Source organism: Synchiropus splendidus, chromosome 3 (assembly GCF_027744825.2).
Source record: "Synchiropus splendidus isolate RoL2022-P1 chromosome 3, RoL_Sspl_1.0, whole genome shotgun sequence".
Lineage (NCBI taxonomy): Eukaryota > Metazoa > Chordata > Actinopteri > Syngnathiformes > Callionymidae > Synchiropus > Synchiropus splendidus.
In genome coordinates this window covers 35,709,291-35,733,973 of record NC_071336.1, presented here as the reverse complement: position 1 = coordinate 35,733,973, position 24,683 = coordinate 35,709,291, and the positions used below count along the sequence as shown (strand labels likewise).

The following is a 24,683-nucleotide window of genomic DNA, read 5'->3' as shown; positions in this document are numbered from 1 at the left end:
GTCCAGGTGAGCCGCGTGTTCAGGGGGCGAGGCTGGGGGAAGGGTGATGGCCAGGAGAGGTCCTCACAAGGATAGCGATACAAACGTGTGGATGTGTGTGTGTGTTTGTACTTCATTGTGAGAACCGGTCCTCACTTGGTCAAGCCTCAGTTTGAGGGTTCACACAGCTGGGTGATTCTAACTGGGCTCCAGTCTGGTTCAGAGTCAAGGTTCAGTTCAACCGTGTGTTTGGGACGGTGAGGTTCAGGGGGAGAGGTCCTCACTAAGATAGGAAGACAAACGTGTGTGAGAGCGAACGTCGGCGCCCCCTGGCGGGCTCACTCACCGATGTCGGCCATCTCGGGCACCCGGGCCATGTAGGGGTCTCTGGTGAAGCGCGGCTCGTTGTCGTTGATGTCATGGATCTTGATGATGAACTCGGACTCGCCCTCCAGCGCCTCGTTGGTGAAGCGGTTGACGGCCTTGGCGTGCAGCACGTAGAAGGCCTTCTCCTCGCGGTCCAGCCTCTTGGTGGCGTGGATGTCGCCCGACTTCTCGTCGATCTTGAACAGAGTCCCGGCGCCTTCCCCCGTCAGGACGTAGCGCGTGCTGCCGTCGCCTCGGTCCGAGTCCGAGTGGAGCTGAAAGAGCAGAAGAGGGCTGAGGGAGAGGTCCACGTGCTTCGAGTCACTCCTCCACCACTCGAGGTGGTTAGTCACCGTGAGTCAGACTGAAGTTGTACTTTGCTAACCTTCAAGTCAGCACCACTTTGCAAGCTATCGAGTTAAACCCGCTCAACAATCTGAGCGACACGTGCCTGCTCTCTGAATCCTACAACAGTCAAGTCACCAAACTTCCCGAGTCACACATGTGTTAGCGAGTCCTCCTGGCTCATGTTGTAACTGAGTCAGTCCGAGTGGCGGTTGCACTGGAGCGAAGACGCTCGAGTTATCAGACAGGACGTGTGTCTGACTCGGGCCAAACACTGACTTGTGAGTCCCAGTCACGCGAGACTCTCAGATGTCGACCGGGTTGACTTCACAGTAAAGGTCTCGTCAGAGTCGAGGAGGATCACAGGTCTATTTGTGGAACTCGGGGGCAGGAAGTGGGCGGGCTCAGAAGATCCCAGTGATGGTGGCGGGTTCAGTGGCTAGTCACGGCTCTTCCTGGGTGAAGACCGCCCAGCCCTCCCTCCACCCCCTCCCCCTCCCCCCGGGGCTTTAATCGCCTCTCCAATACTGATCGATCCTCGCTGAGCTGCCGCATCGATTCCCAGGACGGCGCTTTATTTATTTGCCGTGGAGGGGCCGTAAATCCTGGCTGGGGTAGGGGGCGGTACGGAAGCGGGGGCTTTACGTTTCATTGAGCTGATGCGTTGGTCTTAAACGCCTTCGATTGTTGGGGGAGGGAGGGGGGCGCCATCGCGCTCCTCCTGCTTGTCGCGTCCTGCTGATCTGCTGGGCATCGAGGGGGCAGCAGCTGAGCCAAGAGGCCCGCGCTCCCGCTCGCTGGACAGACCTTTTCTCACATTTGTCTTTGGAATTCTTTGTGGGTTTTGATTTGAAATTGAAAACAACTTTTGCTTTATGTTGGAGAGAGAAGTTTTATCGCTGCAGCGGTGTTTGTATGAATAATGAAGCTGATTCAGCAAAAACACTGGCGTCTTAATTTAGCCGTATTAATATTAATAGAGTTGATGGTAAAAATAAACCTCAGCCGTGAGCCGCACCACTTCTCAGACATGTTCGTCCTCCCTCTGCCCTTTACCCCCCCCCCCCCGTGTCACACCAGTGGGGGAGGGGGGTGGGGGGGGTCGATGAGAGATAAATATGTCGGGGAGATTTGGGGATGGATCTGAAATGTCAGCACTGGCTGAGCTGCTGAGGAAATCAAAGAGCAGGGCCAGGACGAGCGGAGGACTCGGGCTCCTCTGGCACGTCCCGGACTGGGACTCCGCCGCAGACCCGCCAGCAACTGAGCCAAATGCCACCAGGGCCCTGCGGTGACAGACGCCATGACGACCCGCGCGGCTGCCATTTAGCAAACGTGCCGCCCGAGCGAGTCTGAGCTGTGGCTGCGGCGAAGTCCTCCTCGAGTCCAACAGCTCTGACTCTGCCAGTCAGTGACTTGCCACATGTCAGTGTGGAGTCTCACTGCTGCAGGCCGGATGGAATCCCACAGGTGTGTGATGTCCATGAGTCAGACCCACTTCCCGAGGAGTCAAGAAGAGTCCAAGCAGCTTCATAAGTGTGGGACTTCCGGTGACCAGTTTCCTGTCCAGCTCAGCAAGTCAGCGTGTGAGGGCCACTTCCTGTCAGGTGACCTGAGTCAGCGACTGTGCTTCACCAGGGAGCCCCCTGCTGGACGTCAGCTGCGGTGGAACATCTGGACCAACGACCTTCAGCGGAGCCTCGACCCTGTTGCCATGGCGATGACCAGGGTGGGGGGGTGAGGAGGACTCGATTCCTCACGTCACCAGCAGCTCGCGGTTGAGGTTTTGCTGAGCCAAAAAACCAGCAGCAGATGCAGCCGCACGGTTCCGCCAGTTCGTTTATGGCCCCGGAAATGAGACCTCGCCTGTCGTCATGGAAACCGCTGCTGTGGCTGCGACACCCTCCGTCTGGACGTCACTCATGTCGTAAAATGTTTCCCTTCGATCGGCTGCCACGCGGAGAGCGAGCGACTCGCCACGCGGAGAGCGACCGACTCGCCACGCTCCATGTTTCTAGTTCCTTGTTGTCATGTCTACACAGTCTCCAGCGAGGTGGCGGTTTTTCCAACTTCAACCTGTAACAACTGAGACGTGACTAACATTGGAAATGTGACTTGGATGTGAAGCTGCTCTGTTCAGCAGGTGAGGTTTGATTGACTGAAGAACAACCAGCCTGAAGGTGAAGGTGGTGTCTCTTCACTCCTTTGTTGATATTATTTATCTGTGACTTCCTCCCACACTTGAGTGAAACGACAGAAGATATTTCTTTTCCTTTCGTCACCTGTGTGACGTCCATCAACCTGACTGTGTAACTGACGTGACTCTTCACCATATAGTGGTGAGTCGCCGTGCTCCGGTCACATGACCCGTCACGTGCGGTGGAGCGGCGACTGGCTCGGCGTGGGCCAGAAACATGGCGGCCCGGGGCCGGTTGGCCTGTCGGGCCGCGTGTCCCGGGCCGGCGGGAACTGGCCGCCTCCTCCTGACCAGATGGTCGCCTCAGACCAGGAACCAAAATAGCTTCTTGAATGTTTGGTGATGCGGAAGCTGCAGCTACTCGGTCGCACTTGAACGAGCTGTGGCGCGGACGCCGTGGTGTTTTGCTGCGTCAGCGCTTCTCTCTCAACAAAGATGGCTCCTGCGGAGGGTCGGCGTTCTAGACCTTGACGGAGTGGAGTGATTTTTGTTTGGTTGTTATCGAAAATATTGTTTTGTTTATATATCTATCAGGCAGGAGTTGCCATGGCGCCGGTGCGCGCCATATTGCGGACCTGTTTGCCAGGGTGACAGGTGGGGATCAGGAGGGGGAGGAGAGGGGGGCAACTCACCGGTCCGTCTGTGCCCGCAGGTTCTGGACTGGGAACTATTAATCTGACTTCTGGGCTCAGCTCAGGACCTGGAGCAGACTGGAGTCCTCCATCCAGTCAGGACTAACCATGGGAGTCAGTTTCTTTCTGCCGGTCCGTCTGAGAGTCGGGTCAGTGTGACTTGCTGTAGCCCTGGCGAGTTTATCTGGGCAGTGCCGCCCCCTCCCTTCGCCCCAAGGCCCGACCCGGCGGGTCTATCAGGGCGGTAAATACTTCATGAGATGTGAAGGCAGCGCAGAGACACTGGCGACCACAGGCCATTAGGCTGCTCTCTGGATGCGTGTGCCCTTTGGTAAAGTAGCATATAATGAAATAAACAAACACTCCTCCCCCTGGGTGGTGACCCCGCCCCCTCGTGTGCCGCTCGCCTGCTAATGAGCGTCTCTGTTGCCTCCAGTGGGAGGCAGAGACTGGGACCACGGGCGGAGAAGCTCGGAGGAGCAGCGCCGACTGAAGGGAGCCACGGAGTCGTGGGGGGAAGTTCATCCAGAGGCAGGTGTCAACAGGGCCGCGAGGACGTGGCCTGTTTGGGCGCCGCGTCACACGTGTGTTGTCAGGAGGAGAGTGACCCAGACAAAGGGGAGGCGGCCAGTTCTGGGAAACCGACTTCCTGACACCTGCAGACTGGGATGTTTCTGGAGGATTTCTCTCGCTGACTTGTTGCTGACTGGCGAGGCAGGTGGTCTTCCCGAGTCCTCCCTCCAGTCAAAAGCCGTCTTGTCGGGAGTCACGCCGCCGTCCGTAACATTGACCACCCTCTCGTCCCGCCGGGGAAGAAAGGTGAGCGCCGCGCAGATCGTCCCCCTCAGACGCCATTCCTCCTCTGGGGTCTAATTCATCTCCTCCACTTTATCTAACAATTAACAAACAGTAATTACAATCAGATAAGAGCCTCAGTCCTGTGTGCGTGGCAGCGGCGGCGCTCGGCTGCACGCTGATAAATGTCGAGCTTTCCTGGACACTTTGCTGCTCTTCGCTCGCACTCTTGTTAAAATACCAAGCCTGCGAGCGGGAGTCCTGCTCCGCCCTTCACCGGCGCCCGTGTGGCGCCACCGACGCGCCGCTGACCTCCTGTGCGACCTTGACACCAAACCCAAACTGTTCACTCGACGTGTTCCACCTTCATTTGGGTCTTGAGAGGCGGCTCAGGTCGCTCCCAGCTACTCGGGGTGAGAGGTCACGAGGACTCACAGACGACCGTTCGGAGACGAGTTTGGACCGTGGGAGGAAATCAGAGTGTCGAGCACTGACTCAACATGGCTCTCTCCTCCGTCTCCTATGGACCTCATGAACAATGTGGCGGGTCAGATCCGGCCCCCGACCCTCGAGTCAAAGGTCGCACTGCCATTGATTTACACCTCTCCAAACCTGTGGACGCTGGAAGCTTGTGGATTCCACCCCGAGCTGAAAAGCCTCAGTGATCAACAACAACCAGCCTGGAGCTCTGAGCCTGTGCTCCAGCACCTACCTAGACCAGAGCTATTTGACCCTCAGTTTTGATTTCACTTCTCTGTCCGATTGTACATTTTTGTTTTCATTTTCCTGCCTTCTATTTTTCCATCTACGTTTTTTCTAATATATTTTTCTGACCTCATTCATTCTGGTTTTCTCTTGAATCCTTTGGTCAACTTCCCTCCCTCACTTGAATAAAACCACAGAAGACGGGTGACTCAGTTCCGAGTCACAGCTCACTGTTCCAGTCCAAATGTAAAGCGTCTGATCAGCCATGGAGCTGCCTTCACTTGGTCCACCTGATGTTTGCTGGCTGGAGTTGTGGCAGCTACTGGGACAGGAACGGCCACTAGGGGTCCCCAAACCTTGCTTTTGAGGATATCAGCACGAGCTGATATCAGATCCGTCCTGTCGTCTGCAGGCTGCGTGCGCTGGCTGTCTGTTGGGTTTCATAGCTCGTGCCGACCGCGACGTCCGGTCCGCTCACATCACAGCGTCCCAGAGCGGCGCTTCCTGCTCGCCGGTCCAGCCCCGCTCCCTCAGTCTGTCCCACGAAATAAGAAAGCCCAGGACCGTGGGGAGGACACAAGGATGAGCCGCATGACCACAGCGGAAACCCACACGTCGCTCTCCGGTTCTGACCTACTGTAATCGAGGAGATAGCGGGTCGTCGGCGGGAAGGTCGGGGCGAGGGGGGAAGAAAGGCTGGTTTTGTCAGCGGCCTGAATGGACCCGGGTGCTTTGCATTCCGACGGCGTGACCGCAGAGGACGGAGTCATTCAGCTAAATGAGATTCCGCTACATGGAGAGCGGGCCGACTTTGAGACCCGGACTAAAAGGATTACAAGATCGCAGGAGAACCAGGAGAGCGAAAGGGAGCCGGAACATGAAGCGAGAACGTGGATCAAACAGCAGAACTGGCGGCCATCAAACCACTTTGTCTGGATTGATGTTCGGCATTGTGCCGCGTATTGTGCCGCAACCAAACTGTCTGTAAGGACGTGGATCTGGTGCCAGAATTAAGATTTTCTGAGACAGAAATGGTCTTGCTTTTGGTTGGAGACGATGATGGATGGTCGAGGGGGCAGCAGCTGAAGTAGACACCCTGACTCCCTTCTCTTCAGAACGCTTGGAGGCTGACCTCCTCCTCAGTGCAGAGCTGGATCTCTTTTGGCTCAGCTCTTTCTCCACCAGCCTCACTGCAGATCAGGACCTTGCTGGACCTTCTCACGAGCAGCCAGAGGGGTCGCACTGCTTTAAACAGGCCGATGGAGCTCGCGCGCCCGTGCGGCTGGAGGTGTTGTCCTACCTTCCCCACGTACTGCATGTCCGTCCCGGTGTACTCCTCCAGTAGAAAGAACTGGTTCCACATCCAACCTCGCTTGGATCTTCTCAGCGGCACTCCGTTGGCGTCCTGCCCCGTCAGACCCGCCCTGTGCCCCCCTGTAGTCCTCCTCGGGGCTCGGAGCCCAGACCCAGGTGAGCTGAGCTGAAGCATGGCCCACAGCGCCATCAGCAGGCAGACCTTCCTTCGCTCCATGTCAGTCGCAGCGTGGTGTCCGGCGGTGGCTGGTCAGAGTCTCGGGCGAATCCTCATGCTGTGGAGGCGGCTCCTGGCTCTCACGCTGGGACCAAACCTGGAGGACACAGAGTCACAGCGTCAGTCGGGAAGTTGCAAAAGTGATCTGAGGACGTTCAGCTGCAGGAGCAAAGGCGGAATTTTGAGGAGCCTGAAGTGAAGTTATGAATGTTGAGCTGCAGGAAAAGGAAGAGATGGATTTGGGTGGTTTAAAGGTGCCATGTGGGTCATCCATGCCAGCCCCAATGTCAGAGCCGGCAGCATCAAGTGGCGCTGCTGTAGATTTTTCTGGGACCCGAAACCCGTCACTAGCTGACTCGAGTCAGTGACTCGTGCTTCTGCACCGTCGTCATCTCTCAGCTTTGAAACCAGCCATTGCAACGCAGATTTGAAAATCCACTCACATCAGCTGCGACCTGCTGACATCACTTCCTGTCCCTGCTTCTGGACGAGAGAGCAGTCAGTGGAAGACCAGCATGGCCACCAGCTTCACTGCCCTCTGAGCTCAGCAGGTGGCGCTCTCAGATCTGGACTGATGCCAGGCTTCTTTAGAACAGTTGTTGGAGTTCGTGGTGCGGCGAGCGCCATCTCGCGGACTCTGGAAGCTGGTACTGACAGGAGTCTTATGAATGAGTGAGTCCTCACCCGTCGATTGCACTGTGGTTCTGGACGTCACAGACTCGGCTCGTGGCCCGTACAGCAGCGGCACCAAACAGCAACTATGATGTGTCTAGTTTTCTGAGCCCAACGTTGACGGACCTCCGGACCAGAGTGTCGCACTCCTTCAAGTTCATTCATGTGTGACCTGGACCTCGTCTGTTCCCGGACCTCGCGGAGACTCACCGGCGGACGCCGCCTGCCACTCACGCAGCTTGACGGACGTCACGCTCCAGGTCTCAGTTTTACACGTCGACGTACGCGCGTTCATCTGGTCTTCAGCTCCGACTTCTATTGGGGCGTCGGCGCGGCGCGGCGCGGCTGCTTTATCTCCCTCCTTCATCTGCTCGGCCACACTTTGTTATCGGAGCCGGCAGAATGGCAACAGAGACCCTGGGCAATGTCAACCCCCGTTTATTACCTCAAGATCGGCGTAGGATAGCGAACATAATGGCTGCGGGCGAACATGGAGGAGGGCCTGCGAGACGCTCCCTCCTGCCCCCCTCTCTTCTGTCCGTCCTTCATCCTCCGCGGGAGAGAGGCGGGGGGCCAGGAGAAAGAAGGCCATGTATTCTGCTTTTGTTCTCATTATTCCAGCCGGCGATATTCAGGCCGCCAGTGTTCGACAGCAGTGGGGGGGTTATCGGGGCTCCGCTGGGGAGCGCCGCTCCTCCGTATCGCCAGCGCTCAGAAGGCGTGGGGGCGGCGGGGGGTGTGTGTGTGGGGGGACTCGCCCCTGAAGTTGGGCGCAGGCTCAGTCTCTGGATGTGAATGAAGTCGTCTGCGTGCCGCGGAGGAAGTGGAGCGAGAGAAGAGAGAAGAAGGTGAGGTTGGCAGCGACAGAGAGAGAACTGTCCCCATCCACCAGGGAGCTTCAGGCCGACTTTCACACTTGTTCAGCAGGCGAGCAACACGGCAGTGATGAGAAGCTGGCACCTCACCAGTCAGTGAGGAGCTCACCACATCAGCCTCAACTATCAATGTCAAGCAAACACCCCACATTCCAACCGGGACCCCGATACTCCTCTGACTCCACCCCGGACCTCCATCAGCCCTCTCTGCTTCAGCTGCGGGTCGAGTGGTGGAAGCAGGATCCGGAAAGACGAAGACCTTGAAATCGAACCCCCCAACCACGAGACCCGAGTTAAGATCCACCTCTGTTTCCTGATGACCAACTCTGTGAGTCCAGAAGAGGCGGGTCGGAACCAGCTACGTGCTTGGGCCCAACGCTGGAAGTCCATCACATGAACCCTGAACCCTGTTGTCTCCAGAGCGGCGTCCGACAGGAAGGAGAGGCGTCTCCTTCCTGTCGGACGAAGGAGACTGAGAGGCGTCCTGTCAGAGCGGCGTCAGCAGTCGTGCCGGGACACCAGCCCATCCATGACGCTGCTTGTCTTCCAGCAGCAGAGCGGCTCCCCTCATGAAGCCCAGCACTTTTTTATGCTTCGAGGTGAGAAGTCCTGCGTTTCTCTCCCGCGTTGCAGTTTACGGACCCCCCCCCCCGTCCCCTCCCCCCCGCGCCGACTCTGCTGGTGGTCACTTTGCATGTGTCCTCTGCCTCCTCCGGGGGGGGCAGGTGAGTGAGACGGGCTGTGGAGCCTCTTAATCACACCCGTGGAGAGACCCCCCCACCGACTCCCAGCTGACACCACTTTGTGAATTGACTTAATTGACGGCGCTGAGGAGCGTGTGGGACTCGCAGGGATCGATTAGCTGTAGGCCTCAGAAAATATCAGCCGCTCCCTCGGGTGGACTGGTGACGCTCTCTTCCTCTGGCCCCCCCACCCTCCCCTCACCCATGGGCTTCCTCCTAATGTCAGTGTGCGAAGCTCCTGCTCCCACGCCGCGGCGAGATGGGCGTCCCGCAGGACCCGACCTCTGACCTGCTCCTCACATGCCAAGCTTCCCGGTCCGACAAGGTGGTCCTGCCGGGCCGCAGTCAGAAACACGGGTGAGGTGAGTCACATGACGCAGAGGGAACCTTTCCTCAAACCCACCAGCCACCGCTAACCCTGCCGTGTCAAACTGAAGGTCTGCGGGCCAAACTTGGCCCGCGAGAGCGACGAGTCACCACCCCCTCTCCGTTGGCTTCTTGGTGGAGGTCTGCACTCTCTGGTCGCTTCCCTGGTTTCAGACTGAAGTTAGCACCGACATGTGCCGGACACGACCAGAGGTCTGACTTGCTCGGGTGACTCGAGGCTTCCCAGTCCTCTCCAGGACGGCCACAGGGCCTCGGAGGATCATTGAATTACATCCGATCAATATCCAGCATGTTTAGTGGGACGCGGCCAGTCCACTGGGGAGCGTTCCCTATTGTTAGAACCAGAGGTCAAAAGGTCAACGATGGACCTCGCAGGGCTTTTCTGTGTCACACAGTCATTGATCCATTGTCCATCAATGCTGTGCTGCTTTCAATCGCACTGAAGCCCTGGTCACATGACTTCACGGTGGAATGTGAGCGGCGTTGGACCAAGCACCGCCAGACTCCATGGCATGGAAGGTCCTCGCTGCAGGCCCCTCGCCGCCCTGATGGAGCCGCGTGACGGAACATGCCGCCGTGATTATGGCGGCCGTTTCTGACATGTGTCATGTGACGTTTAACAAGAAATAAAAGGCCTTGACCTGGCTGTGTGGGGCGCCGGGCGGCCGTGTGTGGGCCGGCCTCCCGGAGTCCTCGCTCACACACGCCGTGTCCAGCGCTGCACTGAAGACAGGAGCAGCAGCTGCAGACGGAGACACTGAGCACGGCACAAACGGCCGACGCTGGCCAGGATTTCACCGTCTCTGGAGCCGGGTGGACGGTGAACGCCACCCGACCGGAGCGCCGCGCTCCTCCACACTGGTGACATCACTTCCTGTCCCAGAGGAAGCTGAAGCAGCCTCCATCTGGGAGGCTCCGGTCTGTAGTTGACTTCCTCACCTGGAGGGTCCACGGCAGAGCGCCCCCTGGTGGACACCCTCAGCACGACACGATCTGTGAATACGACCATACTCTATTGTAATGTTGACTGCACCAACACAGTTTTTTTTCAAATGACTTCAGGTTGTTTCTTCCTTCATCTCAATACTTCAGTTCTGGAGCGTCTCTAGTGTTGTACGTGAATCCGTCCCCACCACGGCGCCGCTCCTCCTGCTGGAGTTCACAGGAGGCCAGTGGCGTTCAGCCGCACGTGCATGTGTGAGAGCAGCAGCAGCAGCAGCAGCAGCAGCGGAGGAGGAGGAGGAGGATGGATGGAGTATTTTAACAAGCAGCTCCAGCCACGCGCTCAAGCACCCTCTCGCGCCGAGGCCAAGCCTTGCTCCGCGGTGAACCCAGCTCCGGCCCCCGGGGGGCCAATTAGGAGCCGGCGAGGAGAATGTCAGGGAGGTGGGGGAGGAGGAGGGGGGAGGTGCCACAGGTACGGTTGTCATGTTACTATCCGCGCAGCAGGTCCTTAGCGGTGTCGGCAGCGGCGGCAGAGCGCGGCCTCCTGCAACACCTCGTCTCAACAGTTGGCTGAAGATGGAGACCAGGTTCAACGGGGGGCGGAGAGGGGAAGGGGTCTGAGTACGGCCCAAGTGACTCGCTCCTGGATGAAGCCCTGGAAATGACACGCCTTGGAGTCAATCATGGCGGTGGAGACGAGTGTGGCGTCAGAGTCAGAAGAGTTGGGGCTGCAGATTCTGTCCCGGCCCGGTGGCCTGACTCTGCTGCGCCCCCTGCTGGGCAGCCTCAGGTCATGTCCTGTCTTTTCTGCCCAGCTGGGAAGTCGTCATCATCCGGGCGACACCAGGGTCGCGACCCCTGACCTATTCACCAGCAGCGGCTTGACCTCCCCGTGGTCACCTCAGAACTGAGCCGCTGACGGAGCTGAGCCACGGCGGGAACAGTACGTGGCGCTTCACGGCCAAAATAAAAGAGGGAGGAGTGTTGTCATGGTGATGTGACACGGAAACACGCTGCGTAACCCGGCGCGCCTGGATGGGTCCACGCTGCTCTCACCGCAGGTGTGTGGCCCTCAGGTGAGGCACGGCTCACTCCTGACCCTTCACTGGCCGCGCCGAAGACCAGCAGCTGGGTCTGTGACAGACCCGCCACCATCTCCACCGTCGAGTCCCGATACATTCTGGATCCACTTCCTGAAAACACGGAATGTGCGTCGCTCATCGTCCGACTCTTCAGGTCCAAAAGGTTCTGTTCTATTCATGCAGACTCCAGCTTCTTCTTCAGCTTCACTCGCGTGTCAGTGAGCAGGAGCTGCTGGCTTCACTGCTGCACGTCACTCCTGTTTACACCAGTGCTGTTAGACTGAGTGCAGGAGGTCCACGAGACGAAGCAGGCCGCTCCAACTCCAGTCGTGTTTTTATGTTTAGTGGGGACCTCTGGCCATCGCCCTTTCCCCAGCCTCTCCCCCGAAACGACTCTGGACCAGACCAGGACCCAGTTGTTTGGACGTTTTCATCCTCTACTTGAGCCTTAACCTTGTGGGGACCAGCAAGTACAGCTGCACAAGGACACACACACACACACACACACACACACACACACACAGCCCCGTCTCTCCAGCAGACAGGTCGCGCCAGGATCTGGGTCGAAGCGGTCCCGGAGCAGGGAGCAGCCGAGTCTCTGCACAGATGTGAGGTGAAGTCCTCTCAAATCCACTTTGTCATATCAATATCATGATGAGGCTTTAATCCCATCAGACCCAGATGAAGAGATTAAACCTGGTGAACAGCCCAGAAAACATCCGCAGGGATTCAGCTTGGATACTTGCTTCACCCCCCGGCTCGACTGGACCCAGACCCGGGGGGGGGGGGGGGGGGGGCAAACCTCCTAGAAACGTGTCAGTGACGGCAAAGCTTCAGTGGAGCTGACGCCGCCGCGAGTCGCACTTCACTGTCGCGGCGAGTGTGTGAGTGTGTGAGTGTGTGTGGAGCGGGGGGGGGGGGGGAGAGAAATGCTCTGCAGTCAAGTCAGGATGCAAACTTCAGCTCAGAGGAAGCAGGGACACAAAAGGCAAGTCAAACTCTGGAATCTGTTTGGAACAAGCTCGCTGGGGTCGGCATGACTCACGGCTCAGTGCTCTAATGACTCATGGGTCAGTGTGCTAATGAGTCCGCAGGACAGGAGGCGGACGGCCACAGAAAACAGAAGGCTCACGCCATGACTCCCTGGAGTCAGAGTGAGGAGCCGGGTGCATTGAATCAGGTCGGCTGAAGTGAACCTTGTGTGACTCAGTGGAATGACTCATGGGTTAATCCCACACGGAACATCAGGCCAGTCCAGGACAGGCACACGCCCCGTCACATGACGACAACAACCTCCGGGGCGAATCGGGCCGAGGCAGCGCCGGCGCTGTGACAGCTCCACTGCAAACACATGAGCTCGCCTGGGCGCTGATCGCACGGCAAACAACCCCAATACATCAAACAATGTGGGCCAAGTCTGCCAGACCCCCCTCCCCCCACTCAGTCCACCGCTGCCGTGGCCCACTTTCCCCACCGAGCTGCTGCTGTCTGGCTGTGGGGCCGAGACCAGAACCAGGTCCCTCAGACGTCACCGGAGAGTCTTGACTTGAGAACCGTCTCCCACCTGAATTCAGCCGTCATCCAGTCATTTCCTGCACCTTTTCATTTCCAAGGGCTTCACATTGGCCCCCCTCCATCCTGCCACCCCAGAAGCTCCAGACTCAACGAAAACTGCCCCTTCACTTTGGGGGTTTGCCTCCTTACTCATGGACACGTGGACTTTTATTGCAACATTTCTTCAGATGATTTCTGAATATACTGTATATATGTCATATATAGCTCATATATAATATATATATGAGCACCAACAGCTTCGACCTTTGACCTCGAGCTTCACCGTGTCCCAGGACTGAACCTCTCTATAGAAAGATGCTTTTGAAAACCGTCCCAACTTTTCTGCTTTTGTTTTGGTCCTGGACGAACGTCAGCCGTTCTAAATGACCAAATCGGCGGAGTTTGAAATCCGACTCCACTGAAGCAGATTCCGACAGGCGCGACGTGACAGGGGTTGTCATTGCTTGCTTTGTGTTGGGTCGCTGTGTGGTCCCCAGAGGCAGAGTGGGGGGTGACTCGGGGTCCGGTGGCGGCTTTGTTGGCGCAACACCAGCGAACCGCGGCCTCTATGCAAATCAGTGTTTACCACCACGAGCAGTGGAGCAGGAAAGTGGCTATTGTGGAAGCTAGCTGGAGGCAGCGGGGCGCGCCGCGCGGGGGGCGCTATTGTGCCGGCGAGCCGCTGAATCTGCTCACTGAAGTGGTTATCATCCTCCTGACGGTTTTCTATCCCGTCGTGGAGTTCAGGTCCTGTTCGTGGTTTGTTCATCACCGAACTCAGGTGTCTGGACTCGCTTTTTTCAGCTTGAAAAAACGGCAACTCATTTCACGTGAGTCATTTCAGTGACTCACACGGAGGATCCGGACTCGCTCAGGTTTGTGGGGTTGACAGTTGTGCAGCTCCCTCACAGCCTCCTGACTGTCCGATCGTTCTCAGTGACGGTTGCTGAACAAGTAAATGTATTCCAATGTAAACCGAGTCACTCGGAGTAAAACAGAAGCCTTTGGACCCCGGAGATCTTTACTAACCAACAGGTGACCTCTGTGACCCTGAGGACCCGAGTCCACGTGGGACTGTGGCTCCGCCCGCTGCGGCGCTCGTGTCTCCTCAGCAGTGGAACTGATCCGGTCTGACACCCGAGTGCAGCCGACTCTCACGACCGGAGGCTCGGTCACTTCACTGCCGTCATCACAGGGAGTCAGCTGGAGGTCAAAGGTCGAGCTGCTGTGGACCACCACTGAGGAGGTGGCGGTTCGTGACAGAGAAGCAGCTCAGGCTGCAGAATGATTGAAACACTGCTGGTCACGACAAACGTCTTCAGTACGGGATATAAAATACACAACTAGTTAAAATGATTTAGAAGAAAAAAGGAAGTAAATAATGAAACATCTTTTGAAAGGATTCAAAGACTCATATCTATTGTTTAAAACAACATATTTCTGACATCTAATGCACATGTTTGTGCAGAACAATCGTTGATAGTGGTGGTGCTGACCTCACATGGTGTGGCGCAGCTGAGAAAAGCAGACTCTTGTTGTGAAAGACAGGAACAGGAAGTGCTGCAGGACACAGGTGAGAAGACGAGGCGGCGCCGCCCTCTCCCGCCCCTCTGTGACGGACGGGTGCTGACCACTGCAGACTGTGCACGTGACCCACAGAGGAGCGTCTGAGCCCAGTGGAGCGGCGCTGATCGTCTGACCCACTTTCTGTTTCCCATTTCACAGCCGGCCTGACGCCCGATAGGAAATGTTCCGCTTTGTTCGCCGCCGTGCAGCAGTCCAACGCCTTATCTATCACCCCCCCCCCCCGCTCCCCCGTCCGCCCCCCACACCACGCTGTTATGACAGATAAACAATCGATACTGCATTAACGCGCCGCCGCGGCCCGACTTCACGGACCGGTGGAATGATTCCGGTCGATGTCACGCGCCGAGGCTGGGCGACTCATCTGGCGCCGGCGCAAACATAGATTTCTAAATGAGAGCGTTTCGGGTGGCGTGCTGCCTGGCCGCCGCCGTGCAGCGCTCTGTCCTTCGCCACCAAGGTGAGCGGGATGTTGGAGAGCGCCGTCCATTCAAGACGCGGGAGTTTCACGTTCAAACCGGCCTCTGTCACGGCGCCCTCTTCTGGCCAGAAATGGCCACGACGTCATAAGAGAAGCAGCCGAGACTCGCTGAGGGCTGGGGCCCCCGGGCCCCGAGTCCGTCTGAGGAATTCACTGTGACTTGTAGGATGAGTCGAGGCTTCAACTGTGACTCTCACTCACTTCCTGTTTGGCAATTTCAGCACCCTGGGCCACGTTTATTGATGTGACTAGACTCTGACTCGCTTCCTGTCTCATAGACTGGCTCACTTTGACTCATAGGAGTCAGATTTGCTTCTCGGCCACCAATTTCACTTTTGCCAGGGAATCAGTTGGATCTGTAGGCTTCAATCATCCTTCACTCTGACTCACTTCCTGTCCAACAACTTTGCTTCACGGACTGACTCATTTGGATGAGATGGATTCAGCCATGCATGACTCTGACTCGCTTGCTGTGTAGCAACTGGACGTACACCTGCTGAAGTGCTGAGTGACGTTGACTTGTGTGTTTGTTATGAATCTGTGGTTCCACGACTCGCAGCTTCACTTCACTGACTCAATCATCTATAACTCAGTCAACTAAAGTCATTTCCATCTCTGACTCACTTTGATTTGCAGAATTCAAACATCCATGACTCGGACTCACGTCATAACTCTGGCACTTCGCTGACCACTGACTCGCTCTGATGTGTGGACTTTATGACTCTCGAGTCAGCGCTGGTGAGGACATGAAGGAGAAGAACTCGTCCATGAATGATCTGCGTATACTGCCTCTGACTCGTTTTTTGAGGAGAGCGACTCGATGTACATGTGATGAGCGACTCGGTCCCAATGACTCCGAAGTGTCAGTGAATCAGTGACTCTGAACTGAGTCAGGTCCCTGTAGTGTCGCATCTATAGGAGTGAGTGAGGGCTGGATGACCTCTCACGAGTCAGAGTCAGCAGCCGAGTCTCGACTCTGGATGAAAACAGGACGCGACTGCAGCACAGCCTGCAGTTAGTGAGGTGCTGGACTGAGGGGCGCTGTGACTCGCGGGTGAGAAGCGTTTTTGTGCCGCAGCTCTGTGAGAAGGCCCAAACAAAGAGGTCCTTATGAGGAGGCCCGGGGATGAAAGAGCCCTCATTCATCAGCCCCCCGCCCGACTCCACAGCGCGGCTAAATAAAGGAGTCGGCTGAGCGGGCGCTGGCTCTCTCAAGGTTCCTCTGTGGGCAGCGCCCCGGTGCTGGAGGAGCCCACATGAAGAGAGGAGGCCGAGTCCCACGCACCCGGCTCCGGCCCGTCCCAGGACCAGGCCCGCCCCGGTGCCCCGGGTCCAGAAGCCGAGTGCTGTGTGTCGGAGCAGAGCCAGCGACTCGACAGATGAGAGAGTCCTGGGCCCACTTCCTCAGGTCGGAACCAGTCGCTCACTGAGTTGTTGAGAAACACTGGGACTGAACCCCAGCACTCTGGACTTCAGTCTGCTCTTATGAGAAATAACATTATCATTCCGACTCGTTCTCATGTCCTTCTCTCTTCTGTTCCCCGTGTCAGTCGAGCACTTCAGGATGCTCCTCCTCCTCGTCCATCATTTGTTTAGTCCTCCCCCCTCAGGTTTTCCTTCTCCACTGGCAGCCTGCCTTGTCCCCACTGTTTTCCAGTGAATGTTTCTGATCTTCTGCTGAGGATCTCGCTGCCGATCGTCTCTGTCTTCCTGCTGCGTCTGGTGACCGCAGTCGAACTTCTCACCTCTGATGGAAAATGCTGCACAAGTCAACCCCATTTACGCAGCCAGCAGATGAGTTTTTATTGTAGTCAGTCATTTATTGTTCTGGATATTTCAGCTGGAAGTTTCGCTCTTGCTTCTGTTTCAGTTTTTCTTCTTTTGTTGGTCTGAGTTTTTCACCCACTACTGTTTCAGCTTCTTTCATCTTGAAAAATTATGCAAATATGCTTGATCATTCTTCATTCTGTCAGATTTTCGGACTTGTTTCTGACCCGGTGACACGTCGGTGACTTGTTGCCAGCCTCTGCGAGTCGTTCCATGTTAAGATCATCCATTGATTTGATCTGGATTTCAGCTGAAAATGGCCAGTTGACTGTGTGAGTCCAGAGTGTGTCTCTGAAGACAGCTGCACAGCAGGTGGTCACGCAGGTCTGGGGACGTGCGGACGTGTAACACTGACAGATGAGCATCAGCACGCAGCCAGGAGGAGGCGCCGGTGCGCTGTGTCAGGAGGTGGAGGTGTGGATCTCCTTCCTCTCATGAATAATGGACGTGGACGTGGGGTCTGTCCGCTCGCCTGTCAGCACCGGGCCGGTGGGTCAGAGCCACCTTGTTTCCCGTTTACATCCCGGCGCCGACACCTACACGCCTGGTTCTGTGGCCGATTCCTCGGGTCCTGCAGCCGCAGAGAGAGGAGGAGCGCTGCAGCGTGTGGAGCAGCTCCGGCCACCGGCAAAAGGTCGTCTGAACAAAGACGGTGTCGAAGAAAGACGATCACGAGGAACAGAAAACAGCTACGTGAGACACGGAGATCTCAGCCAGGGAGGAGGACTCCGCCCCTCCACCCAAGCCCCGCCCACCACTCGTCTTTTCCTCAGCCTGATGTTGTGCTGTGGTCATCTGACGCTGGTCTTCTCAGCTCCATCACGAGGCAGACTCAGGGAAAATAAAGGGCCAAGAAATCCTGCAGATCCTGGGACCCGGTCCTCCACCGTGGCTCTCCACCTGCCGCTTTAACCCCTGACCTCCGGAGAGCCAGCAAATCCCTCTTAAAACCCACTTACGGGGCTCAGAGCCGCGAGCGGCCCATTGAATTACAGCGATGATTAGTCGGACCTCGCGGTGAAGACGCTGAGTGCCGCGGCGCTCGGGGCCTTTACAGTGGGCCGTGGTGAGAGTCAGAGCCAGGCTCATCAGCACACATGGAATGGCGCTTCACAGAGGCCCACAACAGCCCACGTCTGGCTGGGCTGCAGCGCCGGCAGCTGCGCCGCCGCTCGCCGACCCCTGGCCCCGGCGTCTTCAGGCTCCTCTGTCAGGTCCCGCCCCACTTTCCTCTGACTGACGGCAGACGTCAGACCGTAATTGGAGCCTCGGAGACCCCGTCCACATCCGCCTGTCACTGTTTCATGTCAGAGCGCCGTGTTCCGCTGCCGGGGGTCTCCGACTGTGACCTCTCCCTCCGCGTCTCCCCGGGTCTCATTCAGCCGGCTGTCATTACGCCGTCCTCCCCTGCCGAACACGTGAGCGGCCTCTGATGCAGCGGCGCACAATGGACCGGCTCGTCTTTGGAGCAGGTAGCCCCACAATGGAGCAGGAGCCGTGCTGATGTTCATTTCCCGCAGAGCCCACATTGTACCTGCGCACAATAACCCATGATAAGAGGAGCCCCACAAAGGCGCGGCGCCACAATGGAAGCAGATCTCATTCACGCCGCAGACAAGAGAGGTGTGAAGGGGAGAGTGCCGGGGGAGACGCCGGACTCCGCCGCGCCGAGGTGTCGCCCGTCATCTGCAGTCACCCGGATCATCACTCCCGCCAGCGGTTAGCTCGGCTTTCAGCGCTGCCAAGAAACATGGAGGCGCTACAAGTCGCACCTCCGGATGCGCCCTCGAAAGGCCGCTCCGACCGTCGCCGCTCGCACGGGCAATCCATCACAGGCTGTCAGCGGCGGCCGCGGGGTTCACCTAGCAAGTCGCGTCCCAGTGTTGGTGTTAGCTGACAGCCCTCGCGGCGGCGAGGGAGCCAGACATGAGTGTGGCCTTCGCTCGCTCCTCAGAGTTATGGCACTTTATTGTGTCTCCGGTCCTGGCGCTGACGACTCGGACCACACACCAAGTCTCACCGACTCCGACCGCGGAGTGAGGCTTGTGTTGTCAGCGAGTCCTGACACCAGCCGCTGTGGTCCAGTCAGTCAGAAGACTCAAGGGAGACCAGTCAGCCACGAGTCCCACACATCTGCGAGAGTCCCCTGCGCTTCGCTTCTTCCAACACACAACACACAAAGTGGCCTCAAGAGAAGACTCACTCTCCTGATGGACCTCCAGCCCCTGGTGGTTCCTTCACGCCATCACAGCACCAGCACGCTGTTTTTTCTAGTCATGTTTTCATGAGCACACACTGGAGCGAGCGCGGCGAATTCTTCACGACTTGTCAGACAATAGCGACCACTTTTTTGTTGTGTATCTGAATGAATTGGTCACACAGTCGACCTGCCACACCCAAGACAAAGCTTCATGGAAGCTAGCTATGCTACGTGTAGCTCTCTCCAAAGGCACGTGGATATACTTCTTCTTCCTTGTAAGAATTCAAGGAGAGCGAGCGTGGAGTCCAGGACAGAGTGATGACATCAGCGCGCAGGAGTCAGATGGCTGTGTATCTTAGCAGGAGACGCTAATCTCCCTGATGTAAAAGTCAGTGTTGTGGAGGTGAACCTGGACCTCCTCCCGTCCTTTAGCTTAGCAGAGGGTGGTTAGCGCTCGGCGCGGAGCGGAAGCATCATTATCCCCTCCACTCTTTCAAGCTCATCTTTCACGCCCCCCTGCCGTGGCTTCGGCAGCCGCACACGCACAGAAGCCAGACTCTCTGATCTCCCATTTCTCTGGTGTCATCCTTGGTCAGTGACCGAGCCTCTGAAAGCTGGAGCGACAGGCCGCTCCCATTAGCTGGCTGTCATGTCGAGCGCGCGCACTCCAGACGGGTTTAGCCGTCCTCCTACCGCCGCCCGGGCTAAGCCTCTGGACGAGCAGGACGGGGGCTCAGACCCGGCCGAGCTTTCATGTGGACTGACACGCAGCGTAACGGGCAGGAATGAGGCCGAGGAACGGGACGCGATGATGGAGTTAGGCCACGCCGTGAAGCCTGTTAGCAGCAGACGCTCCTATATTTTTAGCCTTGCGCCCGGTCATCAGCACCAGATATATATTTCCACCTCGGAAATGTCCCCGTGAGTGTCACGTTTTCTGCCGCCGAGTCAAAGCAGGTCCACACAGTACTAACCCCCGACTTCTCCCACGTTTGCTTCCTTTCATCAGCGCTAGAAACAGACGTTTGAAGCTCTGAATGTTTCAAAACGGCGCCTCGTCGCGTCTCAAACCTAGGCCTGCTCCTTCTTCCTGCTAAAATCTAGACGCCAGTTGTCTGTCAATCAAATGATTTCAAGTGTTGACGCAGTAGCGGGTGACCTCTTGGACAGTTTTGATGCGATGCCGCGCGTGAAGCTAACTGCTATCGTCCAGCTAGCTGGCAGCTCGCGCTCATGGCCACGTGTGCGAATCCTACTGGTCATGTGACTCCGTCGTCCTCCTCTCATTGGAGGTAGGCAGCTGAGGTGTTCCCACGTCAGACAGCAAGCAAGGGTTTTCGACAAAACAAAGTGGGACGAACTGCAGAGGAAATGTTTCCTCTCTGATCATCCGGAGACCATTTCAAAGCTCTTGTTTTTGATGGTTGAACTGAGGACCTGGAGTTTTTATTGCCAAGTAGTTTTGTCACCTTTTCCATGGTGGCACAGTTTGCAAAAAAATGAAAATAAATAAATAAACTTCAAGAATGTTTTTTTTTCCGTTTAGCATTTAGCATTTTTCACAAGTAAAACAAAATAAAAACCTGCCGTAAAAACGAATTTATTTCAACGGCAAAACTAATGACAAATCCACGTCTGCTATGACCTTGTTGTTGATCTTTGGCCTCTCCGTGGCTGGTGCCTTCTGGCTCAGCTCTTCACCCGGCCTCGCCGGACCCTGAGATACTGCGGGGGAGGATCTGAGACTCGGAGGCAGCCCACATGGCCGGGCCTCCGGGCGAGGAAAGCTTCACCTCCGATAAGCCGTGTCAGCAGGCGGCCGCGGCGCCCGTGAGAGACTCGCCTGCGGGCTGAGGCTGATTGGATTTTGATAGTGATCTGCACCATTGGGTGGTGATTGTCTCCCTGCCTCTCGCTCTCACGCGTCTAAACGCAGGAAATGGAGATTTCATTCCGTCTCCAATCTCAAGCCCAGCCTCGCGCTCGCAGGGTCAGCAACTCCATTCCACCTGCAGGAGGCGCCGGGTCGAGTGCTGGACTCGTCACGGGGCCCCTGCCGTCGCGGGGCAGAAGGTGACCCTAAATGAGCCGCGGCTCCGGCTTCACCGCTGTCCTGAATCAGTGGCCGCGGCGTCAGACCCGGCCTCGCCGGCTCCAGATGGCTGGAGATGCAGCTCCCTGAATCACACTGAGGAGCGCGACGCCTCCGCCCGGTGACCAGACAGATCCAGTCGAGAGCCAGACAGAAGGAGGAGCGACGGGAAGTGTCCCCCCCCGAAAACAAGAGCCCAGGCTCAGAGTCACACCTGGAACCAGACCAGCGTAAAACCACTTCACCAAGTCAACTTCTACGATCCCAGACTCAGTTACCCCAGAGACCTTTGACCTTTCAACTGAATAAACTCAGCCAGAAGGTGACGCGCCATTCGTCCGTCCCAGTTGGAGGCGGAACATTTGGGAGGAACTGAGGCGAAGTGTCGGCCCCAGAGAGCCCCGACGCCCCCACAGGGACCGGAATCATTCGCTCCAGATGCAGCGGCGCAGAGGAACACGAGCCGGACCCATCAGAACCCACCCATCTGGAGCGCAGCTAACGCCATCAGCTCGGGTCAGTGGGCCCGGCCCCGGGGCCCCGGCCCTGCGTCCTGTGACGTCAGCGGCGGGAAGGAGCTGGCCGTCACTCACTGCTGCAGGACCCACACACAAGGACTGCTCCCACATGTAAGGCTCGACAGGACACACACACACGCCTGTCTCTCTGTCCTTGTGAAGACCTCTCCTGGCCCTTTCCCCAGCCTCCCGCCTCAACACATGGCTCACCTCAGCCAGACTGGGACCCAGTTACTTTGGAGTCTTCACCGCCAAAACTCTATGTGGTCCGGCCAAAGTGTCCTCATAAGGTCAGTGTCTTGTCAAACATTGGTCCACGCAAGAATATTAATGTACAAACACACACACCCTCTCGCTCTCTTCCTCTCCCTCGCTCTACTTCTCTCTCTCTCTCTCACTCTCACACACACTCTGTCGCTCTGTCACACTCTGTCTTTTTCTGTCCCTGCCTCACACACGCACACAACCTCTCGTTCTCTCTCTCTCTCACACACACACTCTTCCTCTCTCTCTCTCACACACACACTCTTCCTCTCTCACACACACACACACTCTTCCTCTCTCTCTCTCACACGCTCTCACACACACACACACTCTCTCTCTCTCTCTCACACACTCTCACACACACACTCTTCCTCCTCTCTCTCACACACACACACTCTTCCTCTCTCTCTCTCTCACACACACTCTCACACACACACTCTTCCTCCTCTCTCTCTCACACACACACTCTTCCTCCTCTCACTGACACACACTCTCTCGCTCTGTCACACCCTCTCTTCCTCCCTCTCTCTCTCACACACACTCTCTCTTCCTTCCTCTCTCTCACACACACTCAGATCCAGATGCGTTAAATATTCAGCACCTGCCGTGTTTCCTGTTCCGCTTTGATCAGCCACAGATTCCAGTGTTGCGCTTTCATCTCTGCACTTCAAACCCTGAGACCCGGACGGCAGAACCCGCTCCGGTTCTGATGCGAGACGATGAAGACCGACATCCAAGCGTCTCCAAATGAAAAGGCACCCAACTCCGAACTCCGCTTTGGTCTCGCAGGCGGGTCGGGTCCAGCCCGTCCTCGGTCATGTGACCCACGTCCTGTTCACCGAGCCAGAGCTCTGAACGGCTCCACTCCAGTTATTTTCCAAATGAGATTTATCTGGCGATATTTCTCTCCTGTGATGTGACACTTGAATCTGTTTTCATCTTCTGTGTCAGTGACGAGCCGGAATTAATGACTATTTGTTTTAAAAAATACACAATTAAACGCTTGTTTATCTGCTTTTATGCAGCTGTTGAATGAGCTGAGCTGTAAATATATTGATATTTTTATATGTTTACTCGTGTATGTTATTACTATAATATATTTTTATATAATTACCATTGAAACGTCGACAGTATTGCTGTGAATATTATGGGATTATGGTCCAATGAGGACCCTCGTGATGGAGCCAGGGTCAGGAGGCAGAAGGTCACCAGGTCAATGCTCAAACTGTGATGATGTCACCAGGCACGACAGACGGCAGTCACATGACCAGGAGGTTCAACCTCAGCTCAGGTCAGGTCACCTGACACCAACCCTCACCAGGTCCCTCCAACTCTACAGGTCCAGACCCCGTGACCTTCGTGGGTCACGAGAGCGACGGAGGCGACCTGGCTTCTGCAGCGCCTTAGATCGACCACGACCACATGCAGGACCCGAGGGGCCGGAGGAGACCCCCGCGCCTTGGGTTTGACACGGAAGAGCCTGAGCGATAGAGAGAACCAAGTCACTTCCGGACCCACAGTTCTCCAGAACAGCATCTCGATCTGACCGGATCAATGACGGAGAAAGAACCGAAGCAACAGCAGGAGGCAGCGCAGCCGAGGACAGACTCAACAGGACGACGGACTCCGGAGGACGTCAGTGGAGAGAAAACCCGCGCTCTGAAGCCTCAAGTTCAAACGCAGGAGAGTGTTTTGGAGTCAAACAGGAGACGAGTCAGAGAGTCAGCAGAGACTCAACTGGAGCGCGGAAAATTAAAGCAAAAAAAAAAAAGTAGAAAACAATGAAATAAAAAAAAGGTTAACAAGAATAATAATAATGGCAGAGAGGCCACCGAGGGTCCAACAACTGAGGCGCTCTTGACACCAGCGCAGAGCGCAGCTGCGCCGAGCGCCGGGAACCGAACCGTCGGGGATCGGTGTCCCGTCGGCACCGCTGGACGCAACGTAGCGGGAGGGAGGGGGCGCACACGGAGGGGGGAGGGGTGGGTTCGTGGAGGTTATTGACGGGTGCCAGCAGCGCGATCGGTCAAGTTTATTCCAAGCGTGAGCGAAATAAGGAGCGACCCAGCTCCGAGCATGCGCACAGCCGCCAGGACGCCCAAACTTGCGCTATAGCGCTTCAAGTTGAGAGCCCGCGCTCGGAACCGTCCGATCCCAGCTCCGGTTCCGACCAAGCCGGTCCCGGATCCAGGGGAGCGCGCACACACACAGCAGAAGAGTCGGAGCAGAAGGAGCCGGGACTCACCTGCGCTTCGGTCCGGACGCATCCAAAAGCGCCGCCGCGGAGAGGAGGAAGACTATCCGTCCGCTGGTCTGTGCGTGTGTGTGTGCGCGCGTGTGTGTGTGTTGGAGCTCAGCGCTGCGCGTCCGAGTCGCGGCGCATCACTCCACGCTGTGGAGGGAGTCAGGGAGGCTGAGGGGACTCGACCCTCCCATTGGCTGCCAGTCACGGTCCCAGCTGAGCGAGCGAGGGAGGGAGGGACTGAGGGAGGGAGAGAGAGTGAGAGGGAGAGAGAGTGGGAGAGGGAGGGAGAGGGAGGGAGGGGGGGAAAGGGAGGGAAGGAGAGTGAGAGTGAGAGAGAGAGAGGAAGGATGGAGGGAGGGAGGGAGAGAGGGAGAGGGAGAGTGAGAGAGGGAGGGAGAGAGAGAGGAAGGACGGAGGGAGGGAGAGAGGGAGGGAGAGAGGGAGAGGGGGAGAGAGAGGGAGAGAGAGAGAGGGAGAGAGAGCGAGAGGGAGAGAGAGGGAGGGAGAGAGAGGGAGAGAGGGAGAGGAAGGACGGAGGGAGGGAGAGAGAGAGAGGGAGAGAGGGAGGGAGAAAGGGAGGGAGAGAGAGGGAGAGAGAGTGAGAGGGAGGGAGAGGGTGGGAGGGAGAGAGGGAGGGAGAGAGGGAGGACGGAGGGAGGGAGGG

The 24,683-nt window shown here is 57.0% G+C and overlaps 1 protein-coding gene across 2 annotated transcripts in view; it reads right to left on the bottom strand.

Moving 5' to 3' along the window:
• The window catches only part of LOC128755362 (cadherin-6-like), a 41,724-nt gene extending 17,563 nt beyond the window's left edge, over positions 1-24,161 (bottom strand). For both annotated transcript variants that reach the window (XM_053858706.1, XM_053858707.1), the window contains exons 1-3: positions 24,020-24,161; positions 6,320-6,647; positions 326-620 (exon numbers count right to left, since the gene is read on the bottom strand). In XM_053858706.1, the coding sequence (XP_053714681.1) occupies positions 326-620; positions 6,320-6,550 (526 nt within the window). In that variant the 5' untranslated portion in view covers positions 6,551-6,647; positions 24,020-24,161. The remainder of the gene's footprint in view (positions 1-325; positions 621-6,319; positions 6,648-24,019) is intronic.
• Positions 24,162-24,683: the final 522 nt, after the last annotated feature.